At 35.7% G+C, this 22,705-nt stretch overlaps 5 protein-coding genes across 5 annotated transcripts; 2 read left to right on the top strand and 3 right to left on the bottom strand.

Annotated features, from left to right (window-relative positions):
• The first annotated feature begins 350 nt into the window (after positions 1–350).
• Positions 351–2,928, top strand: LOC105967798 (ribosomal protein L11 methyltransferase-like protein). The gene is made up of 7 exons (XM_012992412.2): positions 351–724; positions 833–916; positions 1,016–1,156; positions 1,401–1,466; positions 1,583–1,750; positions 1,919–2,248; positions 2,613–2,928. Exons 1-7 carry the CDS (start codon positions 428–430, stop codon positions 2,724–2,726), a joined length of 1,200 nt encoding a protein of 399 aa, XP_012847866.2. The 5' UTR covers positions 351–427; the 3' UTR covers positions 2,727–2,928.
• Positions 2,929–3,168: 240 nt separating this feature from the next.
• Positions 3,169–5,761, bottom strand: LOC105967809 (transcriptional regulator ATRX-like protein). The gene is made up of 4 exons (XM_088827535.1): positions 5,630–5,761; positions 5,436–5,551; positions 3,756–5,048; positions 3,169–3,615 (listed from the first exon to the last, which is right to left on the bottom strand). The coding sequence occupies exons 2-4, from the start codon at positions 5,502–5,504 to the stop codon at positions 3,550–3,552; spliced, it is 1,428 nt and encodes a 475-aa protein (XP_088683661.1). The 5' UTR covers positions 5,505–5,551; positions 5,630–5,761; the 3' UTR covers positions 3,169–3,549.
• A 724-nt stretch (positions 5,762–6,485) lies between these two features.
• Positions 6,486–8,325, bottom strand: LOC105968716 (Yippee family putative zinc-binding protein). The gene is made up of 5 exons (XM_012993368.2): positions 8,042–8,325; positions 7,654–7,697; positions 6,967–7,075; positions 6,804–6,859; positions 6,486–6,701 (listed from the first exon to the last, which is right to left on the bottom strand). The coding sequence occupies exons 1-5, from the start codon at positions 8,135–8,137 to the stop codon at positions 6,623–6,625; spliced, it is 384 nt and encodes a 127-aa protein (XP_012848822.1). The 5' UTR covers positions 8,138–8,325; the 3' UTR covers positions 6,486–6,622.
• Positions 8,326–10,775: 2,450 nt separating this feature from the next.
• Positions 10,776–12,767, top strand: LOC105967820 (Tetratricopeptide repeat (TPR)-like superfamily protein). Its single transcript, XM_012992426.2, has one exon. It carries the CDS (start codon positions 10,957–10,959, stop codon positions 12,541–12,543), a length of 1,587 nt encoding a protein of 528 aa, XP_012847880.2. The 5' UTR covers positions 10,776–10,956; the 3' UTR covers positions 12,544–12,767.
• A 3,748-nt stretch (positions 12,768–16,515) lies between these two features.
• Positions 16,516–19,173, bottom strand: CUC2 (NAC (No Apical Meristem) domain transcriptional regulator superfamily protein). The gene is made up of 3 exons (XM_012992434.2): positions 18,180–19,173; positions 17,814–18,097; positions 16,516–17,341 (listed from the first exon to the last, which is right to left on the bottom strand). The coding sequence occupies exons 1-3, from the start codon at positions 18,355–18,357 to the stop codon at positions 16,769–16,771; spliced, it is 1,035 nt and encodes a 344-aa protein (XP_012847888.2). The 5' UTR covers positions 18,358–19,173; the 3' UTR covers positions 16,516–16,768.
• Positions 19,174–22,705: the final 3,532 nt, after the last annotated feature.

Here is a 22,705-nt window from a genome sequence, read left to right as displayed (position 1 = left end):
TTGCATCAATTTTATATTTAGTCCACCATATTATAAAAAAACTCATTTAGTCCCTTATAGTTCAATAATACAACAACTTTTTGTCGTTTCCATCAATTTACCTTTAGTCCGTCAGTTAAGGCAGTGAAGGGCACAAGCTTGATTACGTTAGTACTAACTGAAAATTCACGGAAATGACGAAAATTGTTGAATTTTTGAAACATTTGAAACATGAAGTACCAAATGTGTTTTTTATGACGTAGGGGACCAAATATGAAATAAATGCAAACTTGATGGATGAAAATTGAATTTTTCCCCATTTTTTCTCTTTATCTTATTAGGAGTAATTTCTTAAATTAAAAGTTCGATTATATAAATTATTTTCTTGTTCTATTTTATTCCAAAATATTATTAATTTTTGAATTATTCTCTCACCGAATTTTAATCGATGACACTTGCACTCTCTTCCCTCCGCAATCATTTCTTCAAACACCTAACGCTCTGCAATTCCGCCACCACTTTCTCCTCTTTTCGCCGCCATATCCATCGCCTTCCTCCGCCGTCCCGCTCCGCCTACTTCCCTTCGACCAAATCGGCGCAGCAGAAACAACTATCGAGGCGCAACATCTCCGCGGCTGTCAATTATTCTACCACGCCACCATTGAGCAACGGCACCGCCATTGTCGACGATTCACTCACTGCACCGTACCTTTCGGTTCGCATTTGCTGCCCGAGACATGTTTCCGTAAGCCAAAATTGAACTTTTCTTCTCTCATTCATTATGCCCGTGTGTGTGTGTGTGTGTGTGTGTGTGTGTTTCTGCTTGCGATTATATGCTTATTTTGGAATCCAGGATGTGCTCTCGGAATCTCTTATGTGTTTTGGAGCTAGTTCCACCACCATTGACGAGCAAGATATCTACGATCCCGACGAAGAGGTGACATATTACCTCCTAATTTTATCGATTTTTAGTATTTATGATGCTTTTTTAATCATAATTCAAATTGTTTTAACTGATGGTAATTTTCGTACACAGATATGGATAACCTCTATATTCAGTGTTGACCAGGATGTGAAAGATTGTATTTCACTAGCTGCAGATTCAGTTGGATTGACAGAGATGCCTAATTACAAAATCGAAATGCATGACCACACTGATTGGATTACACTAACTCAGGTAATCACGTAGACATTTTGCTGCTACGTTCTGGAAGCTGCAAATCTGCAGTTTCTGTAGTATGCGGTGGACAGAGCAATTGCAGATTTCTCGCTTTGAAAATCGAGAAATTCACACGTTTGGGTTTATTTACATGGTTCTGAAATGCAAATATAGTAAACCAACTAATGATGTTGAATGGATTCTCTTCGGCTTGCTAATTAAGTTTTGCCACTCGTCTGTTTTTCGAATAAATGAATTCCAGGAATCATTTAATCCAGTTGAAATTACAGAGGGGCTTTGGATTGTGCCTGAATGGAGAAAACCCCCGGTATTGTTTGTAAACTTCCATATGTTTTTGCGAGTGTCGTGAAATACTATTTGTCGTTTTACAAGAATTGATATGGGGATGGAAATTCATGTGATTGTGGGTAGTTGGATTTGCAGGATCTTCAAGCAACCAACATAATTCTCAACCCGGGTTTGGCATTTGGAACAGGCGAGCATCCTACTACAAAATTATGTCTATTGCTTCTGCGTCGATTAATAAAAGGAGGAGAATACTTTCTGGACTATGGTACAGGCTCAGGTGTTCTTGCAATTGCAGCACTGAAGGTACTTAATCCCGACAGAACCTATATACAGCTTGATGCAATCAATTTCCAATTTTTCGACCGAAATAGTGCCTCGATTAAAATGTTTCATACTATTTTCCTTTATATTTGAGACATTCTGGATAGGTCTTGCTGACTCTGTGTTGTTCGTTCCATACTGAGATTGTAGTTCGGAGCGGAACTTTCAGTTGGAGTTGACATAGAGCCACAGGCAATTACATCGGCACGATATAATGCTGCTCTGAACAACATAGATCCAGAGAAATTACAGCTAAGTCTTTTTCCTAGCAAGAACGGCCCTGATTTTGATAGTGAATTCCCACCCAAGGATATCGACAGTCGGGATTTGTACAACCGAAAGATCATTGGGGAGAGAAACAAGTACGATGTGGTTGTGGCTAATATATTGCTACATCCACTGCTGGATTTGGCTGACCGAATTGTCTCGTATGGCAAGCCCGGTGCTATCATTGGCATTTCTGGAATCTTATCTGAGCAGGTATTATACTCTCCATTTCTAATGGCTGATAAGTATTTGATGTAATGATACGGTAACTGTTTTTTCGGGTCTCGTTTTGGGAATGTTGATGGGATTAATAAGATCGATTGAATTGGTTAGGATTATATGTGCATTGAGTTTGGACTACATATCCTTCATATGCTTGGTTAGAATTCGAGCCATTTTTTTTTAATCATAGGCTCGAAACCTAAAACTCAAACATTTGACGAAGCTTGATTATATTGTGCAATGGTTACATTGTAGTGGTTTATGTTTACATGTGTAAACTAATAGATGAACTGCTATTATTCAAGGATTGTACTGACAGTAAGAATTATGTGACAAGTTTTTACCATTTGTACAGGTTCCATCTGTAATGAAACGTTATTCCGAGTTCTTTGAGGACATCAACGTATCGATGATGGATGATTGGGCTTGCGTAAGTGGTTCTAAGAAATCAAAACCAAGTTCCAGTTAAGACTATCTTTTTATGTCATTGTAACCTTAAACGGGTTTGTACCGTGTTTTCGTATTGCTAAGAGTTTTTTTCTTTTTTCGTATTTGTAAGAGTGATGTATGGATGTGATACAAAAAGAAGTTCATATTCTTCTCCAAGTTGTATATTAAAACCTGATTTTGGTTATGCGTCGTATATTGCGATGAATTCCGATACTTAAAAAGGGTTTGTTCTATGTTAGTTCTGATGAACTTCAACCGGTTATATAACATCGTATATGTGTTATAAATATATACATGTTCTGCCCACATCCAAATGTATATATTGTGTTGTGTGTGACTATAAATATAAGGTGAAAAAAATAAAATACACCGGTATTATGAAATAATCAATCTTAAAAGCATAGAATCGATTTAAATTTAAATCAGAATTCGAGTCGAAGAAAAAGAAATGCAAAATGGTAAAAAAGGAAGTAACGACTACAGAATCTGAAACCTTACTAATCAATACAAGTCCTAGGGAAACAGAAGCCAGTCCAGAACTCGGTTCTTCAGTCGGAACAAAATATTACATTTTCATACACCAGATGAAAATATACAGCAGAAAATCGAGCAAATACCGAACGAGGGCTCAAAATAGAAAAATCCTTTCGACAACCAACAACAATCAAATTCAACAGCTGGGAATAAATAACATGCAAGTACACATAGGCCAGAACAATTATAAAAAAAAAATCTCGAAAGTTTTCCAAGTATAAGTTACTGAAGTTCTTTCTCCAGAAGTTCGACAATGAAGGTACTCGATTCGCGTATTCTTTCCAGCTAATAAGGAAAGACTTTTAACATTACCGCTTAAATTGCCGCCTGCCAAGAGCAGGAGCCTTTTTCGGAATGTAAACCTTATAGCTCACCTGGTCCCAAAAAACAAATGACGATATCAAACCATGCAAGTCAAAATATCACATCCATCAGTTCAATCAGAAAAAATCGTAACTATATCGAACTACGTAAGAATATTCCCAGAATCTAAGGTACACAAAAAAAGTCTTACCTGTACCACCTCACCTCCCCTCACCACCGACATTGTTTTCTTCTTAAACTGAGAACCATCCTTAGCTTCATCGTTCTGTTCCAAGCCATGCTCGTCAGACACTAGCCTTGCAGAAGAAGTCGAAGAAGACGGATTCGCAGGGTTATTATCGTCGTTAGTTAATACAGGCTCTTCGGCCAAAACAGCACGAGAATTCGAACACTTGTCCTCTTCGGAACATCCTAGGATTGCTGCCCCAATAGGTGTCTGTTCATCAATTACAGCTTCTTTCTCAATGCGTTTGCTATCTGGCAACTTTTCAACCTCCGTGGGCCGAGAAATATCTTCTTTCAAAGCGGGCCCACTTATGAATCCGGTTGATTTGTTCAAATCAGTCTCGTTGTTAATTTTCAGTTCGGTATTCTTGGGGCCCGTTTGGAGCCTCCCTTTAAACTTCTTCAAATTTTCCAGCGCTTTCTGCCTCAAAATCGCCTCCAAAACATCCGCACCTAAAGCAGCAACAGCAGGAACACATTCGTCGCTCTCTTTCTCCTTCTCAAGATTATTCGTGTCATCAATTCTTGATTTTGTCGATTCAGTTACTTCTTCGCCACAAGCATTATTACTGTCCACGCTTTTGGGAGAAGGGTAGTCGTTTTTATCGTAAAAAATCTCCTCCTTTTGTGGGTCCCCCTCCCATCTGATTTCCCCTTCATCGTCGGGTTGATGAACAACAACAGTAATAACTGATTTCAAACGTCGAGTATTATTAACAACAGGAGAAAATGCCCCATCACTTCGGCCGCTAATACTACTACTACTCGGCGACCTTACTTTGCTCTTCTTGTAAGTAGATTCCCTACCTCTTTCTTCTTTATCGGTAACTATTCTACTCCTTCGATTTTTACCATCTCCACTACTCTCCGAATCGGAGCTCGAATATTTTTTCGGCTTCTTTTTGGAGGATTTCTTTATTGATTTGACAGAACGGTCCTTATCCAATCTTTTCTTTTTTCTTACTATGGCTTTGGGGCTGACGGATCTCTTTCGATCCCTTTTCTTTGTGCTCTTAGAAGAAACTCGTGAATCTCTCACCTTCCTGCGCTTAACACCGTTTTCACGGTCGGATAAGGAATCGGAATCTGAACTATAGTCAGAATAATCACGAGCACGCTTCTTGTTTTTATTTATCCTTCTCTTATTATCAATGGAGGATGAACTGTGTTCCGAGATTAACGAATCGTGGTCAGAATGGGAAGAAGGTGAATCATGAATACGTCGAGACTTCTTCGATTCCTTTCTTCGACTCTTTTTCTGCCAAAAACAAAAAAACAAAAACCAACAGTAAAACATCTCTCTTTCACCTAGAAATAGGAGAATCAAATCATGGTCAATCGATCTCATTATAGGTTAAATCTATTTCTTTTTCTTTTTTTGAAGAAAAATGATAAATCAAATTGGGTTTTACACAACTAATTACTCTCTGGCTCTAAAGATTCAATCTTTTCACCATAAAAGAGCATTACTCATAAATTAGGGGTTTTCCCAATTTCAATTCCTTCAAAAAATCAACCCAATTAAAAGGGCGTTCACAAGAGATAAGAACTGATCGGAAACATCGTAGATCATACATAAAGCGCATATATTAAACATAGAGAGAGAGAGAGAGAGAGAGAGAGAGAGAGAGAGAGAGAGAGAGACCTTGGAGGAAGTCTTGTCGCGTTTTCTCTTGGACGATTTCGATTTGGAGGCAGAACCCTTGTCCGCCATTGTTATGTATGCTTACTTCTTCGCTCTTTCTTGTTTCTCCTTTGTACCTGGAAAAAAAATAAAGATGAATGCGAGATATAGGGGAATGGAATTTACCAGTGATTGTGAGAAATAGTGACAGCTACAAATTGGAATTCCTCGAAAGAGATAGAAGACGAATGCGATGATGGTGGGCGCAGTTTTTCTCAATCTGTGTTTTCTGTACTCTCCAAATCTACAACTGGTTGTACTTATTTTATTTATTTTATTACTGCAATTCTAAAGTCGCGTTTTTATTACCTATTATGTATTATGCATTTATTTATGTTCTCATCCTTTTATTTCATCTTACCTACTATTTAAGGATCTTTATTCTTTATAATATATCGTTTTTACTCCTTCACAAAGAAAAGAACATTACCCCCAAGGCATTCCCCCACTTGCACCACGATTACTTTGTCTCATTCATTTAGGAACTATTAAATCGAACAGATCAGATCGAAATTAACGATTTCATTTGTTTTGTGAGTGAATAATTGATTCCAATTATATTCTAAATAAATTTGGAAATTTTGGAAAAAAAATTATCATAAATTTGAATAATAAAACAACTTATCCTGAATCAAACCAATTGCGGATCGGAATCAGCAAAAATAATAATATGACAAAGTGTAAGTTTTCGAAAACAAACAAAGTCAATCCACTAAAAAGCCGCAACACGCCTTGATATTTTAGGTCCATATTTCCAGTGGATCGGATGGTACAACGCGAATTGTGGCATTTTTGGGCTTTTTTCGCTGACGGCGTTAGTATTTTATTTTTTTTTGTGGCGGCTCTAGGGTTTGGTATAGGGTCGCAATCTAGGTTTTGGTGGCGACACTGATTTTCACATGGCGAGGCAAGAGTAGTGGACGAGGACCCTTGTCTTAGGGTTTAGTCGAGCGGTGCAAGATTACAAATTCGTAGTTGGTTTGTGTCTAAATTGTGCCTCAAAACAACATCTACCAGCTCAAAATACTAACCACTTCGAAACCTAATTAAAGGAACAACTGCTTCTGCTACATCTTCATACATACACATTAATACAAAAGAAGCCCAGTACATTTATTACCATCTAAAGTTACAAAGAACAGCAAAATCTACGCATCATCAGAATCACCGGCCGAAGCGCAAGTATCGATATAGAATTCCGAGTCAACTCCATCCATTATCCTCGCTCTGCTTCACAAACCATTTTAAACTACATTAAACAAGAAGAAGAAGAAAGAAAAACGCAAGCCGTAATTATTTCGTTAAGCAATGATTGTTAGTTAAAAGTACCGTTCGAGGACAAATTTCCCTTCTTTATATTTCTGGCTCATTTCGTGTGCAGCTTCCTAAAAAAATGGGGTATTAAGGTAAATTAAAACGAATCAAACTTGAGGAAGAATCGAAAGAAGTGTAATTTGAAAATTGAGAGAATATGGAGTGAGAAAATGTGTACGTATTTCCAGCCAACTATTTGGCCACAACAGCAGCAAAATATGTCTGCCACGGTATGCATTCCCGAAAGCATCATCCTCTCCTCATGAGGTCCGACTGTGATATTCACTCTGAGGCCAAAAATTGTAAATAAATAAAACGAAAGGAAAAACATTGATGCAATTTCAAACGCGTGACAAAAAAAAAACACTCAATAATATAACACGTGAGCTAACACAAACACAAGAAACTAAAATCAAATCGTAGCTTCGTATTGGTCTGGTAGAAACGGTATTTATTTAAGTATAAGGGCAAATTACAGCCTGCCCTGAGGTAAGGCCAAATTACAAAAAAAAAAAAAAACACCTTCTTGTTGGAATGATTTCAGTAGGTAAAATTGACACCGTAAGAATGGACGTGTAAGTGTAAGACAATACATAGTTGATTGACTGTAATTACCCAAATAGGAGGGAGTTTTCGTAATTTGGCCTTACCTCGGGGGTTGGCCGTAATTTGCCCTAATCACTATTTGATCATGGAAACAAGACACTGTCATCTCATATGTCAACCGCAAACTTTCGAAATCTAGAAACTAATCTTTTCGAGAACAATTACCAATGATGAGTGTAATAAAATCAAGAATCGTAAAGTAGTGGTCGACGGAAAAAGACGAGAGTCGAAAATTAGGGAAATCCGGGAGCTGACTTACACGTTATTAAACAAGTATGCCTTTCCCCTCCGGCAATGAAATGCCTGTGAACATGAGCAATATATATATGAGAATGTTAAGCATAAGTGTACCATAGTTAAAAGTTAAAACAAAAAAGCTCTCAATTTTAGATTAAGGCCTCAATCAGAGTTAAATCTACACAGAAAACAGTAAATTCAGCAGATGTTGATTTGCCCCAAAACGAGATATTTATTACTGAAATTATAATCTATAAAAAGGGCAAGAAATTCAGTATATGTAAAATCCAGGGAGTTGAAAAGAATTAAGAGCCAAATTTCACTGCAAATTAAATAAAAATTCAATCTTTAGAAATAAGTGATCCAATCTCGCTGCAGAAGAATGAAGAAACCCTAAAAAAAATACTAACCCGAGAGACGAGTTCATGAGCAAGAGCTAAATGGGTTTTGCAGAATTTGCATATGTAGATTTGGCCTTCCAGATACACCACAAAAATCCTTCCCATCTTCAATTAAATTAAACTAAATTAAATTAAATTAAGCAGAAAGAAGACAATGTTTATGAAATTATGGTTTGGTGTCCGAAAAGCAGAGTATGGAGAAATGGATATGGATGAGAATTAATTAATTTATGAATGAATCTCCGGATCCCGATGCCACGACACTCTTAATCCAGAATTTTATTCGAATTTCCAGGTGTTTAAAATTGAAATTCAGCTTTAATAATATCGTTACGATTTTGAATCTGCACGTGATCTTGATCATTTTCGATGAAGAATTCGGCAAAACTTCGAATTTGGAATTCATAGTTCTTTGCATTAGTTTTTTAATCCAAATTGAATTACAAAGATTGGATTTTGGGTGAAAAAAATATTCATGAATCAATAAAGTTTACTCACAACTTTGATATTTTAAGTTTTGTAAAATTTAAAATGTAACTCATTCATACATAATTTTGTTAGCTGATATCCAATTAAACTTATTCAAGTTGGATTTTAGAAAACTATTTCAAAGGACTACAGTTTCTATATTTTGAATTTTGCTAAATTCAAACTAAAAAAATGTCGAATTTTGCTAAATTCAAACTAAAAAAATGTCGGAATCACTACCGAAGTCAAAGTGATATTAATAAAATTTAACCGACATTTTACATTTCAGATATAAAGATAAGGGTTTATTACGGATACCATGAAATAAGACTATAGCTTATCATAATGGAATGAATAAATTGTCTAACTACTCTTTTATTAAACAAATAAACTACGGGTAAATTACCGGTACTTTTAAGATATAAGACAAAGGTAGCCAATATTTGCAATCTCAAAATTTTTAAGGGCGAAATCTTACTTGATGCAAGACTAAAATATAAATATATCTATTAAGAACAAGACTGAAAATTACATGTATGTGTCGAATTTTGACTGCGGGAATTTTCTTTTTGAAAACTTAAAAAATCGATCACCTAGATATAAAATACATTCATTCGTAGTTTGTTATCTACTTTTTCTATAAAATTCTCCATATTGATGTCTCGTGACTCCATAATGGTATCCTTTCCATGTTTTAGTAAGATATTGAGGATTTTTGGAGAAGATGAAGGTTTTATTTTTTTGAAGAATTGGTATGAAATTGATTTGTGAAAAAGATAAAATTTGTTTTGTTGGTGTGGTCTTGCACAAAGAAAGTTGTGAAGTTTTGTAATTGTGGGTTTTGTTTTTTAGTAAAGGTATAATAGTCTTTTAGTAATTCATTTGGTAAAAAAATAGATTTGATCTTCCCCTAAAGAGTTTGTGAGATTGCATATAGCAGCCACCTAAGACAAAATATACAATTATCCTATATGGATATATTACATTTATCCTAAATAGTCCAAGGGAGTGTTTGAAATTATCAACACTACAAGAGTTCGTAAGTTATTTAGTGCCCGTAATTTATTCTAAAAATTATATGTGAATATATAAATAGTAATTAATAAAAAATAAATATTCCAACAATTGTTTTTTTTTTTTTTTTTTTGAGAAAATTACGATTTTATTGGGCATATATCACCAAAGTCTGGGGAAGAGAAGTCCCTTCACTGAAAATAAGTTTAACTTCGTGGCAAGAACATGTGCCAAAGAATTGCCCTTACGCTTAATAAAAAGAAAGTTACATGAATCAAAAGATGCAGCAATAGTTAAGGTCTCCTCAATATATGCTCCAAATGAGAAGGAAGAAAGAACTCCGGCTTTCAAGGCATTGATGACATTTAACTTTAAGCAATCCCCCTCTAGAATGATCGAGTTCCAACCATGTGATTTAGTCAGTGCAATAGCTTCAAGAGCAGCACGTGCTTCACAATCTACCGCATTTTACCGCCCCGGAAATTTACGGACAGCTCACCTACAACATTCCCCTCACCAGTCTCTAGCCATCATGGCCACCGAATAAAAGTTACTGCCCACGGGAATGGCAGCATCGAAATTCACTTTAATGACCTCCTCAGGGTGGAGTCTAGGAAGTCTGAAATTGAGCCCTTGGAGAAGCAAACTTTGACAGTTATGTTTGCTGGTAAGCGGAGAGATATGGCCAACACCATTGAACCAATTCTTCCCCCGTAATCCCTTCCTCTCCATGTAGAGCCTTATTCCCTACCTCCCATACTTTCCAAGTAACAATAAGAGTCAGGAGAAAATTGTTTCCATTAAGATTGTTGTGCATGTGATTGACCCACTCCCACATAGAACATGTCTGCTCAAAAGGTTTCAAGTAGAAAGGAGATGAGTTCCAAACCACCTCCATGCCGCCGCAGTTTTGGAGAGCATGGATAATTGTCTCCACAGTTGCTCCGCATCGAGAGCATATTGGGGGGATGATGCCACCTTTCGCCGCCACAATTCAGCGCCCGCGAGTAGTATCTCCAAACATGCCCGCCATAAAAAAAGTACGAATTCTCGGAGAAAGAGGAATCTCCCAAATAAGATTCAATCGCCGAACATTTTCACCGCTGCTTGAACCATCTCCTCCAAACCCAGCTCTACTCAAATAATGATCTTTCGATAATACCAACAATTGAATTCAAGTTCAGTTTAAGACATATTTATATTCGGGCTTAGTTTCCAGAATATATTTATATGAAGTTATGTGAGTACATGTGTTTAGGACTACAATGATATTTAATTTTTACAATATGATTTAGAATATTTTTTTGAAGTAAAACACATTATTCAGAAATACTTTCTATGAGTAAGAATTTATTTTACTTATTAAAAATATATTGAGAATAAAGAAAATCTTCACAGAAGCTCAAATAAAAGTCTGAACAAACAAACCATTACCAATTTAGATGTTCAATATGCATTCCAGATTCCGACCACTTTCCCTCCAAATCCACCGCTTCTCAAGATTTCAATCCTCAGTCGGCAACACTTCCGATCAATTCATTTCCCCAAAAAATCCCCTAATTTCAGTACCCATTCACCGCAATCTTCACTATCACCACCAGATTTCCCGCGGTATATTCGCCAACAATGAAAACCCCACAAACTCACCCCTGCAAAACCCACCCACAAACCCCTCCGACGATCACCAAGCCCTCAAAATTCAAACCCTCCTCAAGACTCATTCCGGCGAGCCTACGGAGGAAATCGAGCGGCGCCTCGACGAGTGCAATCTCTCCTTATCCGACGACTCGATTCTCAACATGCTCGAACGCCACCGCTCCGACTGGAAACCCTCTTACGCGTTCTTCTCCTGGGTTCGCAGAACGAAGAATTCAACCGGGTTTGCCCCGAATACCCCAATCTACAACAAAATTCTCGACACACTCGGCCGGATGAAACGCTTTCAGGAACTCCACCAGGTGCTCGTCGAAATGTCCAGCAGAAAAAATCTGATCGACGAGCGCACCTACGGCGTCGTTTTGAACAGATTCTCCGCCGCCCACAAGGTTGATGAATCAATCGAGCTTTTCAACAACATCGGAAGTTTAGGACTCGAGCGAAACTTGGTTGCTTTCCAAACGCTACTGCTCTCCCTCTGCAGGTACAAGCACGTCGAAGCAGCTGAAAAATTGTTCCGAAATACGAAAAGCGAGTTCGAGGAAGACATCAAGACGTGGAATATCATACTCAATGGATGGTGCGTGCTTCGTAGTTTGCCCGACGCGAAGCGGTTCTGGATGGACATTCTCAAATCGGACTGCAAGCCGGATAAATTCACTTACGGCATTTTCATCAATGCGCTAAGCAAGTCCGGAAAAATAAGCGCCGCCTCGAAAGTGCTCAGAAAAATGTGGGAGAAAGATTGCACCCCCGACGCACCAATCTGCAACACCGTAATCGAAGGACTGTGTTACAAGAAACAGATACCCGAAGCTCTCAAGATTTTCAGCGAGATGAATCAAAAGGGCTGCCCGCCAAACGCAGCCACGTACAATTCGCTTATCAAGCACTTGTGCAAGATTCAGAGGATGGAGAAAGTTTACGAGCTGTTGAACAGCATGGACGAAAAGGGAGAAACTTGCTCGCCGAATGCTGTTACTTACGGGTACTTATTGAAGGCTGCAAAGAATCCTAAAGAAGTCGATACGATTTTGGAGAGAATGAAGAAGAAGGGGTGTAAGCTAGAAGCGGATACTTATAACTTGGCGTTGAGATTGTTTACGGAATGGGGAGATGAAGAGAGGGTCAAATATTTTTGGGATGAAATGGAAAGGAATGGATTAGGACCCGATCGACGATCTTACACGATCATCGTTCACGGGCTTTACGATAAAGGGAAGATAGCGAACGCGTTGCAGTATTTTGCTGAGATGACAGAGAAGGGGATGGAACCGGAATCGAGGACAAAGATATTGGTAGATGATATGAACTTCAAGTTGAACGAAGCGGAACGAGCAAGAGAGACTCTTCTAATCAAGAATAAGAGGTAGCTTGATTTTTATTTTATTTTTTTGAATCTAATTATGTATTTCAATTATGCAGCAATTTCGTAATCAATTGGAGATTAAAAGATCTTGATTATACGTTCATGTTTATATGGGTATTGCGAAAATGATTTAAGGGCAAGTTGCCAAGAAAAATTGCAATAATAGAAGGGTATGTGTAGGAATTCAAACTCATTTTCATATCATAGCTATTATTTCTATCATGATTTGATTTTTTGCTTAGTTGCATTTCCTTTTGGGACTTGTATTTGCAAGTAGGAGTGTAAACGTGCCGAATTCGAGCTGAGCTGACAAATTTGGTGGGCTCGAGCTTTATCAAAATTTGTCGAGCAGGAGCTCGAGCTCATATTTGTTTTTAGATTTTTTTATATTAGACTGATATTATTAACTATTATAAGTTATTTATAAGATAATAATAAATTAAAAGATAATAAATGAACTGAATTTTAGTTTTTTATATTGTTTTAATAGATATTTATTATATTATTATATTTATATTTTAAAAATATATAAAAACTCGCAAGTCGGTTCTTGAGCTCATGAACAACACTAAAGGTGCGCTCGAGCTCAAGCTCGAGTTTTTTTCCGAACCAACTCATCAGGCTCCCGAACCGGCTCAACTCATTTACACTCGTATTTGCAAGTAATAAATTGCTAAGTACAAGACCCTTGTTACAACTTTTACGCGATTGCTTAATTCAATACTATATTTGCCTAATTTCCCAGATTACCATCTTCGCTACTATCAATATTACATTTCTTTCATAATCTCCCAATTTTTTTACTGGAATTTGGACTTTTTTTCCGGTGATCTTTTTTTGGCGGTTCGCCCTATTCCTTAGGTGACTTTTGCGTTTCGGTTTCGGTTTAATTTCTTAGTATGCGCGCTTATCTACTGTGGCAAATTGAGGTGACATCGCCACATTTGTTGCGAAGGGTTATTGTAAAAATTAAATTTTTAAATTTTTATAACAATTGGACAATCCACCGACAACGGAGACAATCCAAATATCCCGATGAAGAACCATCCAAAGAGTAGAAAGTAAATCAAGTAGTGTCGACCGAACAAATCATACGTGACACACGAACACATACACAATACAACCATACGGCATGTAAATATAACATTCTTCTAATAATTAATCAAACCACAAAAATTTCAATTTTTCCCACATATATTAGATAAATGCATGCGAAGACTAAGAAAGGAAATAAATAGAGTGTTACTTGTCCCATTTTGAAATAGTGTTGGTTCTTAATTTGTAGAGTAACAAAATTCCACATAAAATCAGGACCACATTGGATAGTGATGTAATATATCAATAAAGTTTTCCTAGGTAGGGGGACCATTCTAAGATAACCTGGCAATTTGTACACACACAAAAAACAATATATAAAATTGACTTGGGCATATATATTAATTAATAAATTAAACAGCCAATGTACAATGTTATAAATTTGGAAATAATTTTAATTAATTTGTCACTTCCCTAATTAGGGCAGGTAGACAATTTCCACGAACAGCCCATGTGATATTTAACAACAATTTCCTTGTCCACGTGGAGATTTTTTTTACCTGTTGCAGAATCTTTTAAACATCAATCTACCAAAGTGGAGTACCATAATTATAACTTCTCCCTTTCCTTTTTTTTTTTTATTTTATTTTATGAAATTAAATTTGGTAAAAAGGACAACCCATTGTTTCTCACTTTGTTACAAGTCCTTCTCATAATTCTTATTAATTCCATTTTTCTTATTCAATGTGAGTAAACACACATCGGAGGTCGTCGTCGACGCTGTTGGAGCTCCGGCAAGATTTTCTGTGATTTTTGTCATGTGAGTTTTCGGATGTTGCCCGGGGGTAGCGTTAATTAACAAATGAATATGCATTTGAAGTTGCGTTAAACGAGAGTTTTGATAGAGAGAACTTAACAGATGAGAGCTTTAGATCGAGTTTATTAACACACAAGTATGCAAAAAACCAGTGTTCTCATTTACTTTAAATCTATCGAATTTTCAAAAAAAAATCCAAAATGTTCCGAAATTCTCAAAAGTTGTGTGATTTTTGGAATTTCCGAAATTCTAAAAGTTCGGAAGCTTTTTTATTCAAATGGATTTAAGAATTCCAAAAATTTAGGAATTGAGATTTGAAGTAATTTTGTACCTTAGAAGAAGCAGATCGAAAATTTTCCAAAAAAATAAATCGATTCCGATCCGTTATATGTGACTTTTCATCCCTAAGTTTTAAGTTTTAACCATTGCATTTGCATATAATATATATATATATATATATATATATATATATATATATATATATATGCTGGACATTAACTAAATGACCTTTGGTTCATACAGTCTCATTCAAATCACAAGTAATGGCAGATCTAGGGTGGGACTCAATTGTAATAGTCATTAAATTTATATATATAAAAGAAATTGTGATCATTTCATCTGAAAAGGAACATTGTTAAACCAGAACTATATCTAGGGTGTTTTGGTAATTACCAATATTTTATGGGTGTGTTTTTTTTTTTTTAATTGGTAGTAGTCTAGTACATATGAGTTGATTGTAATTTACCATTATCTCGACGTTGGAACTAGGAATCCAGTTCGAACAGCCCGTCAACCAATTCGCCGACAATTCTCGAGGGATCGAACCTAATGAATGATTTATGTTGGATTACAATTACGTCGCTCGAAGAGAGAGATTTATCCTCTCATTTTTCAACAATCACGCCTATAGCTATATTCATCTCTCCATTCGAATGCTAATTCTTTTGGTCAAACATCAATAGATTAGGGTTTTTTTGGTAATTTATCTTTTAATTTAAAGAAGCTTAGTGTAATTTACCATAATTAATTGATTTAATTAGAAATTAGAGATAAATGACAAAAAATAAAGAGGCTGGGGTGGGGATAATGACCCGTCATCATCACCGGCAAAAAGAGCAGATATATAATTGATCATCATATTAAGTTGTACGGAAAAATATGCGGCCATTAAAGGACGATTAACTGGGGACCACAAGCCCTATGAACCCATGATTGCCACGTGTATATGATTCGCCAATTAGTAACCGTCATGTAATAAATGTAATAAAAGTATTAACGTCCAACTTGTGTTTCAGGTAAGCAGTTGATCACTTTTTAAGACATGAACAGTTGCAATCCTACAATTACCCTACCAAATTACTTCAATTAATTATTGGTGGAATTTACTTTTAATTTAGGTAATAATAAATTACTTTTTTTGCCCAGTTAAAGTCAATTATACTGTCTTTTTGTAAATATACTATCATTTTTTGTTATTAAATTATGTATTATAATTTTTCAGTTTTGTTTATAGTACACTACTACCCAACTTTAGAAATTGTGTTGAATATAATTAGCATTTATCAAACAAAGATATATTATTCAAACTTAGATAACTATGTTATATATCAATAATCAACACACGTAACCGCTAATTTTGTGGTCCATAATTTAGCTAATGTGTTTATCTTGATTGTTTCATGCTTTTTGTGACGGTGGTTTTCCACTTCTCGACTCTCGTTGTATTTTGATTCCGTAATTTTACTCCTGTTATTTATATATAATAATAAAATAAAAATCGAGCACAAACAATTTTTTATGATTATTATTTATATTAGAGTAATTTAATTCAATTTAATTATCACATGCATTACTAATTTATGATGATATATCAAATGACAAATAAAATCCAATATTACAACAATCGTACAAATTACAGAAACAAGAACATATCACCTAGTTAATATACTTAACCGAATCCACAGAGGCTCTATCGAACTGACATATACCTTTAACCATGCAATTAATACCCTATCCTACATTACTTAAATAAGTAATATATTAATTAGCCCAACCAAAAATGCAACAAAATAAAGAAATAATGCATAAAATAATAAGATAATAAATAAAATTAAAACACAATAATTTGCCATCACAAATTCTTAAGCCAAAGTCGGTTGATTTTAAATCACGATAATAAAACAACTTAAACTAACATAGCAGGCCGATCGTCAAAGTTAATAGAAAACATTAGGCTAATAAAAGTACTACAAATTAATGCATAAGCAAAGGTACAAACATTCCACAGCGTAGCTAAATTAGGCGGAAGAACAAAGAAAGATCACACATAATATAGAGCATTTGGATAAAGAAAACTAATTAATAGCGGTTTTTCCGGTTAGAAGCCCCACATGCAGTCGAGCTCGGTGGCACCGATTTTCTGATTCTCCTGCACAGGCGGCCACTGGCCGACGGAGCCATACCCAGACATGTGATCACCGCCACCGCCGCCGTGCATGGGCGGAGGAGGAGCAACGGCGGAGAAAAAGAACGGCAGCTGTAGGTTCTCCTGGAGCGACCTCAGGCTCGGAAAAGCAGACACTCCCAAGCTGTGGCCATGGAAACGGGATGCGGAAGAGAGCGTCGACGGGTCATGGTGCATCAGGTTGGGTAGCGGCGGCACCGGCGGCTCGAAGAGACAGTTGTGGTTGAAACTGGGTGGTGCGTTCGTGGAGAAACAGGACACGTGCTCCTTGGCCGCGTTGGCCATGCTGCTGCTGTCGTAGGAGCAGCTCTCGCGGTCGGTTGACGGCTCAAGGAGTGTCGGAAGGGAGACCGAAGACGGAGAGCTGACCTCATGGTTGCTGGTCATTCCGCCGGAAAATCTCTTCTTGCCGCCGCCGCCCCCGCCTGCGGCGGAGGTGCTCCCGGCTCCACTCTTCTGAAACACTCGGGAAATAACCCACTCACCCTGTAGGACAAAAAAAGAAAAGAAAAAAGGTAACATCAAAGAACCAAAATCATCAACTTAATCGCGTTTAATGTTCAGATTAGCAGATAAACAATGTAGAGAGAGAAAGATATTAGAGAGAGAGAAAGGGTTTGTTGATGTCATTTCGTTTTCAAGATGTTGATATATACTGAGATCAAGGTACCATGCAAATGAATATGTACTATAGTTTCTTTTTGTTTTTTTTTTCTGGAGAGGGCTTCGCTTTAAATTGATAACCTGCACCAGCAGCAGAAGAGGTAATGATGCACTAAAATTTCTTTCTCCAGTTCAATTATGCACACTGTTACATCAAAATTAAACACCCATGTTGTATCTGCAACGAACATGTGAACAACAAACCCCAGATTTGAAGAAAAAAATTAATTGATTCATCAAAAAAAAAAATATAACAGGAGTAATTCTGTGAAAGAAATGAAGAAATCATGTGTACCTTAGAATTTCTGGACAAGTAGTGGTAAGCAAACTTGCCCTCGAGGCGGTACTCGTGCATAACCCAGTTGCTTTTTTCTCCTTTGGGGGCTCTCCCTCTGTAGAAAACTAGGGTTTTCTTCATCCCGACCAGTGAGCATGTTTTGGAGCTGTAAATCTCCCGGTCTTTTCCGGTGGCCTTCCAGTACCCGGCTTCTGTGGCCCGGTTCGTCCTCAACCCGGTCGGGTATTTCCGGTCTCGCAGGCTGAAAAAGTACCATTCTTTCTCCCCCATCTTTGCTTTCCCTGCGTGCGCCCCAAAATTATCAAGGAAAACTCATGAGAAATTGAAAAAAAAACATGGAATTTGGTGAAGGAATTAATATACCTGGAAGGTGCCATGGCTCGCACTTGTTGAGATCAACTTCGGCGATGGCTCTGCTGGTGAAATTGCAGTCGAGAACCTTCTTCAGCAGGTAGTAGGTGATGAGTTCTTCGTCGGTCGGGTGGAATCGGAAACCCGGCGGCAAAGCTTCCTGCCTTTCGTACCCTTGATAATTCTCCATTTTCGTTTTCCCCAATTTCGCAAGCCGAATTGAACGAATTAACGATCAGAAACTGAAATCAATTAATTATATATATAACCAACAGCGTTCACATAACCACCCACACACAACACACACAAGTGGTGAGAGAGAGAGAGCGAGAGGAGAGAGAAATGAGAACACTGTGACGATTTATATATACTTGAAAAAACAAAATTAGGTTTAAGGAGGAGAGAGTGGGGATTGGGTGAAAAAAGGGGGGAAACGGGGGTGGTGGAGTAGAGTTTTCATGGTGGGGGATTTGATTAGTCGAAGATGGAGTTACGTTGCAGAAGGGAAAAAAAAAAAAAAAAATTTAAGGTATAATAATAATAAGGGTGGAAAATAAAAAAGAAATAAATCTGAACTTTCTGGGCTGTACACTTCTGTGGCCTCTGATCACTCTGCACTCTGCAGCGCCCCTTATCATATCCATATGCCTACTTACTAGGGGCTGGGTGGGTAGGGTTCTGGTGTGTATCTATATATATTTATATAATTATATATATATATATATATAATTATATATGTGTATTTGTATATTTGTATGGTAGGAGAGGGGAGATCGGATGGGAGGAAGAAGACGATGGGGTTTTGTATGTATGTATGTATTGTTTGTTTGAATATGCGTGCGTGCGTGAGGAAGTGTGCAGGTATTCCTATGTCAGTGAAGAAAATGAAAGGGAAGGAACAGAAAGTAGTTTAAAAAGATAGAGAGAGAGAAAGAGAAGAGAGAGAAAGTAGAGAGAGAGAGAGATATATCTTCATGAATTCACCATTGATCGATAAAGCTGATTCATATCTCATCTGTCAGCACAGTACAAGATTAAATAATAATCGTGTGGACAGAGACAAGGTAAATCCATCTCTTCTTTTATTTTATTTTGTTTTATTTTATTTATTTTATTTTTTTAGTGTTTAATTTTTATTATTTTTTGCCCCTCCACTTCTGTAGATTCACTTGTCATCAAATGCCATTCTTGTTTTTTTCTTGGAGCTATATAACTTTTGAGGCTTTTATAATTAATTCCCATTTGTTCAATTTCATAATTCATTGTTTATTTAATTTATTTATGACACTTCATATCAGGTTCTTCATACTCTTAACTCTACCAACTAAAATCCGTTTGGAGCTCATGTTTTATAGATGCTATATCCGTGAAATACGTAGAGTGATATTACATAATTGATCTACACATGTAACCCACGCATGTGTATGTGTACCATGAATAGTTATATGTATAAATCTATGATGAAAAATCAACCAGTGTACTTCATTAGATGTAACTTCTCATAGAATGAGTGCTTGCAATGGATTACTTGATTAGCGAACGTAAAATAACGTAGTGTCCGAATTTTCTTTGGCATACATTTTCTCCTTCGAACTTGTCCAACATAATTACTCTATTGTACTTTACATCTCTCGTACAGTTTACAAACTATATTATAGGAATATAGAGTTTATTTATAAAATTATACTAACATTAAATGGAATTTATTTCTATAACAAATAAACTAAAACTTATACTTCTTTTACTTTTGACAAAAAAGATGCAAATTTTATTAAATTCAACGGAAACCCATCAAGAATATGGTATTGTCCATCATGAACTTATATCAATGTTGACTTGCTAACACAGCAGTAATTACCCATAATTAACATTTCCTACTCCCAAAAATAGGCTTCCCCTGATAGAAAATTAAAAATAAATAAAAGATTTTTAACTCTTCATTGATGCGATTGATTTATAAGACTATTTATTTTCAATCAGAGGTCACAAAATCCATAATAATACATCTTTTACACATTGTACATTTCCACTGTTCCATTAACCCCCCAACCCCACCCCAGGCAGCCCAAACAATAAATAGATAAATTATTATCCATATATAAAATATTATTCGAAAAAAATTAATTAATTAATTAAGAATGAGTAATAATTTAAAGTGGCAGTGAGCCAAAAATTCTATGAGTGGTGGCGTTACTATTATCACTGAACAGAACTAACAATTGACTGCAAACAAGTGGAACTCTGAATTCAGCAGTTTTCACTAAAATAGTTCAATGGACGTAATAGTAAAGCTGGCCGGAGTTGTTAATCCAACTCTTTTTTTTTTTTTGTTTAATATATATATATATATATATATTTATTTAATTTATTATTTGAAATTGTATTTATAATTAAAAAATTGGAAGAAGCAGAAATAATAATGCAGTACGTACTTTCGCCTAGAGCCCAACAACGAGCCAACTGATCTATTGATTCAGATCATCATCAGAAGCTGGGGAGTATCTTTATGGGAATAATTCATTTTTTATTTTTTAGCTAAATCATAATTAATAATTAAATTTGTTGTTTGTGCAACCCATTTAATTTTGAATCCATGTCAGCTAGAAATAATAATTAAAAGCTTTTCAAACAGTTTTGAGATTTTTTTTTAGCTCATAATCAGGTTTTTCTTTTTGCTACTTCAAATATAAGCTTTTTTTGCCCCAGGCATCTGTAGATCTGCTTTTTCGATAAGTTTATTTTCCAACATATTTTCAAATATACTAATTTTTAGAAATAAGCAGTTATGATCTTTTTGATTCACAATTACTAACATCTGCTTTTGAATAAGATTAATTATATAATATTACCAGTGAAATATTATATATAATTCAGGTTGTGTTTGCAAAAACTTTCTTAAAAGCAAAAGTTAGTAATTGTGAATTAAATTGGAATTAAGTGATTATTTTTTAAAGTTTGGGGTGTTTGTAAATTAGCTGGAAAATAGCTAAAATAGAACGTAAAGTGCTTTTATAAATTATAGCTTAAAACAGCTTATTTTAAGAAAAGAAAAAACATAAATTTGTTTACAAATACTTAAATATATATATTATGTGGAGAAAAAATCTCGTAATCTATTTCTATTTCTAAAAGCATTTGCTATAACCACACCTCAGTTGAATATGTTTTTAGGGTAAATTACAAAAACCCCCCTGAGGTATGGTCAAATTACAAAAACACCCCTCTTGTTTGGATAATTACAACCACCCCCCTCAGCTCTTCAAATTTAGTGGAATTTTCGAGATTATATGAAATATTATCACTTTTGTACCCATTTTATACCATTCAAACTTGTGTATATCAGTTTGTAGTGCATCGGAAACTGTATTTTTACACAAAACGAATACAAAGTAGAGCACATTACACGGAATCTAGATGATTATATTGAATTTGGCACAATAAGGGTGGAGGTGTAAGAAAAAATCATAGTTGAGGGGGGTATATGTAATTATCCAAACAAAAGGGGAGTTTTTGTAATTTAACCATACCTCAGGGGGGTTTTTGTAATTTACCCTATGTTTTTTTATAATAAACCACATTTTAATCTTTTAGCATGCAATGACTAAAAAAACTAATACAAAAAAGTTAAATACGTATTGTTTTCCCAAAAGTTGGTGATTGAGAGATGGTGAAAAGGGTAGTTGGAAATGTGGTGGAAAGCCATAAATGAATAAGAATATATAAATAAATAATTTATATATATTTCATTTAATAAAATAAAACAATATAAAATAGATAGATATAGAGATATGGATGTCATGCATGTATCTCATCAGCAATCCCATCAAAAACTATGCATAATGAAAGAAAAGCCATCGGCATCCACACAAATCTGAAACCGGGTCATACGTCATGCTCGCATTTTCACATATATATATATATATATAATGGCAGCCTTTACATCAAATCATCTCTCTCCATCCTTCTTACTATTTCCACACTACTCCACTTTCGCTATTTATGTCCTACTCACATACATAGGTTTGTACCTACATATATAGCCTCTACCCATTATTTTAATTTTTCATTTGTTTTTCCGAATTATAATATTATTTATTATTGATATTTTTTCTTCAAATATTTATTCTATCAACATTAGTTTAAATGAAAGGGTAAATTCCAATTTTCCCACGTAATTTGTTTCGATATATATTATTTTATTCCCTTTTATTTTAGATTGAATTGATTTGTTAATTGTACTTGAAAAATTGTCTTAAGGTGGCCCTCGTTGTTAGTTGTCAGATATTTGACATTAAAACCATTTGATCTAAGCTCTGAAATTAGAAAAACATCACTCCTCCGAGTTTAAATAATTATTAAAAAACAAAAAAAAAGAAAACAAAAAATAGATAATAAAAAATTCAAGATAACAACAATTGTGGTTGCCGTCGTCGACCCTTTACTATATACCAACATATATTATAACGACAATATTGATAAAAAAAGCAACCCTCCCAGCTTAAATAACAACAATGTGCCCCCCCGCCACCGATTACTAT

Source organism: Erythranthe guttata, chromosome 13, assembly GCF_056151865.1.
Source record: "Erythranthe guttata isolate IM_541 chromosome 13, IM_541, whole genome shotgun sequence".
NCBI classification, from domain to species: domain Eukaryota; kingdom Viridiplantae; phylum Streptophyta; class Magnoliopsida; order Lamiales; family Phrymaceae; genus Erythranthe; species Erythranthe guttata.
Note: the sequence above shows the minus strand (reverse complement) of the source record. Positions and strands in the feature narration are given on the sequence as shown.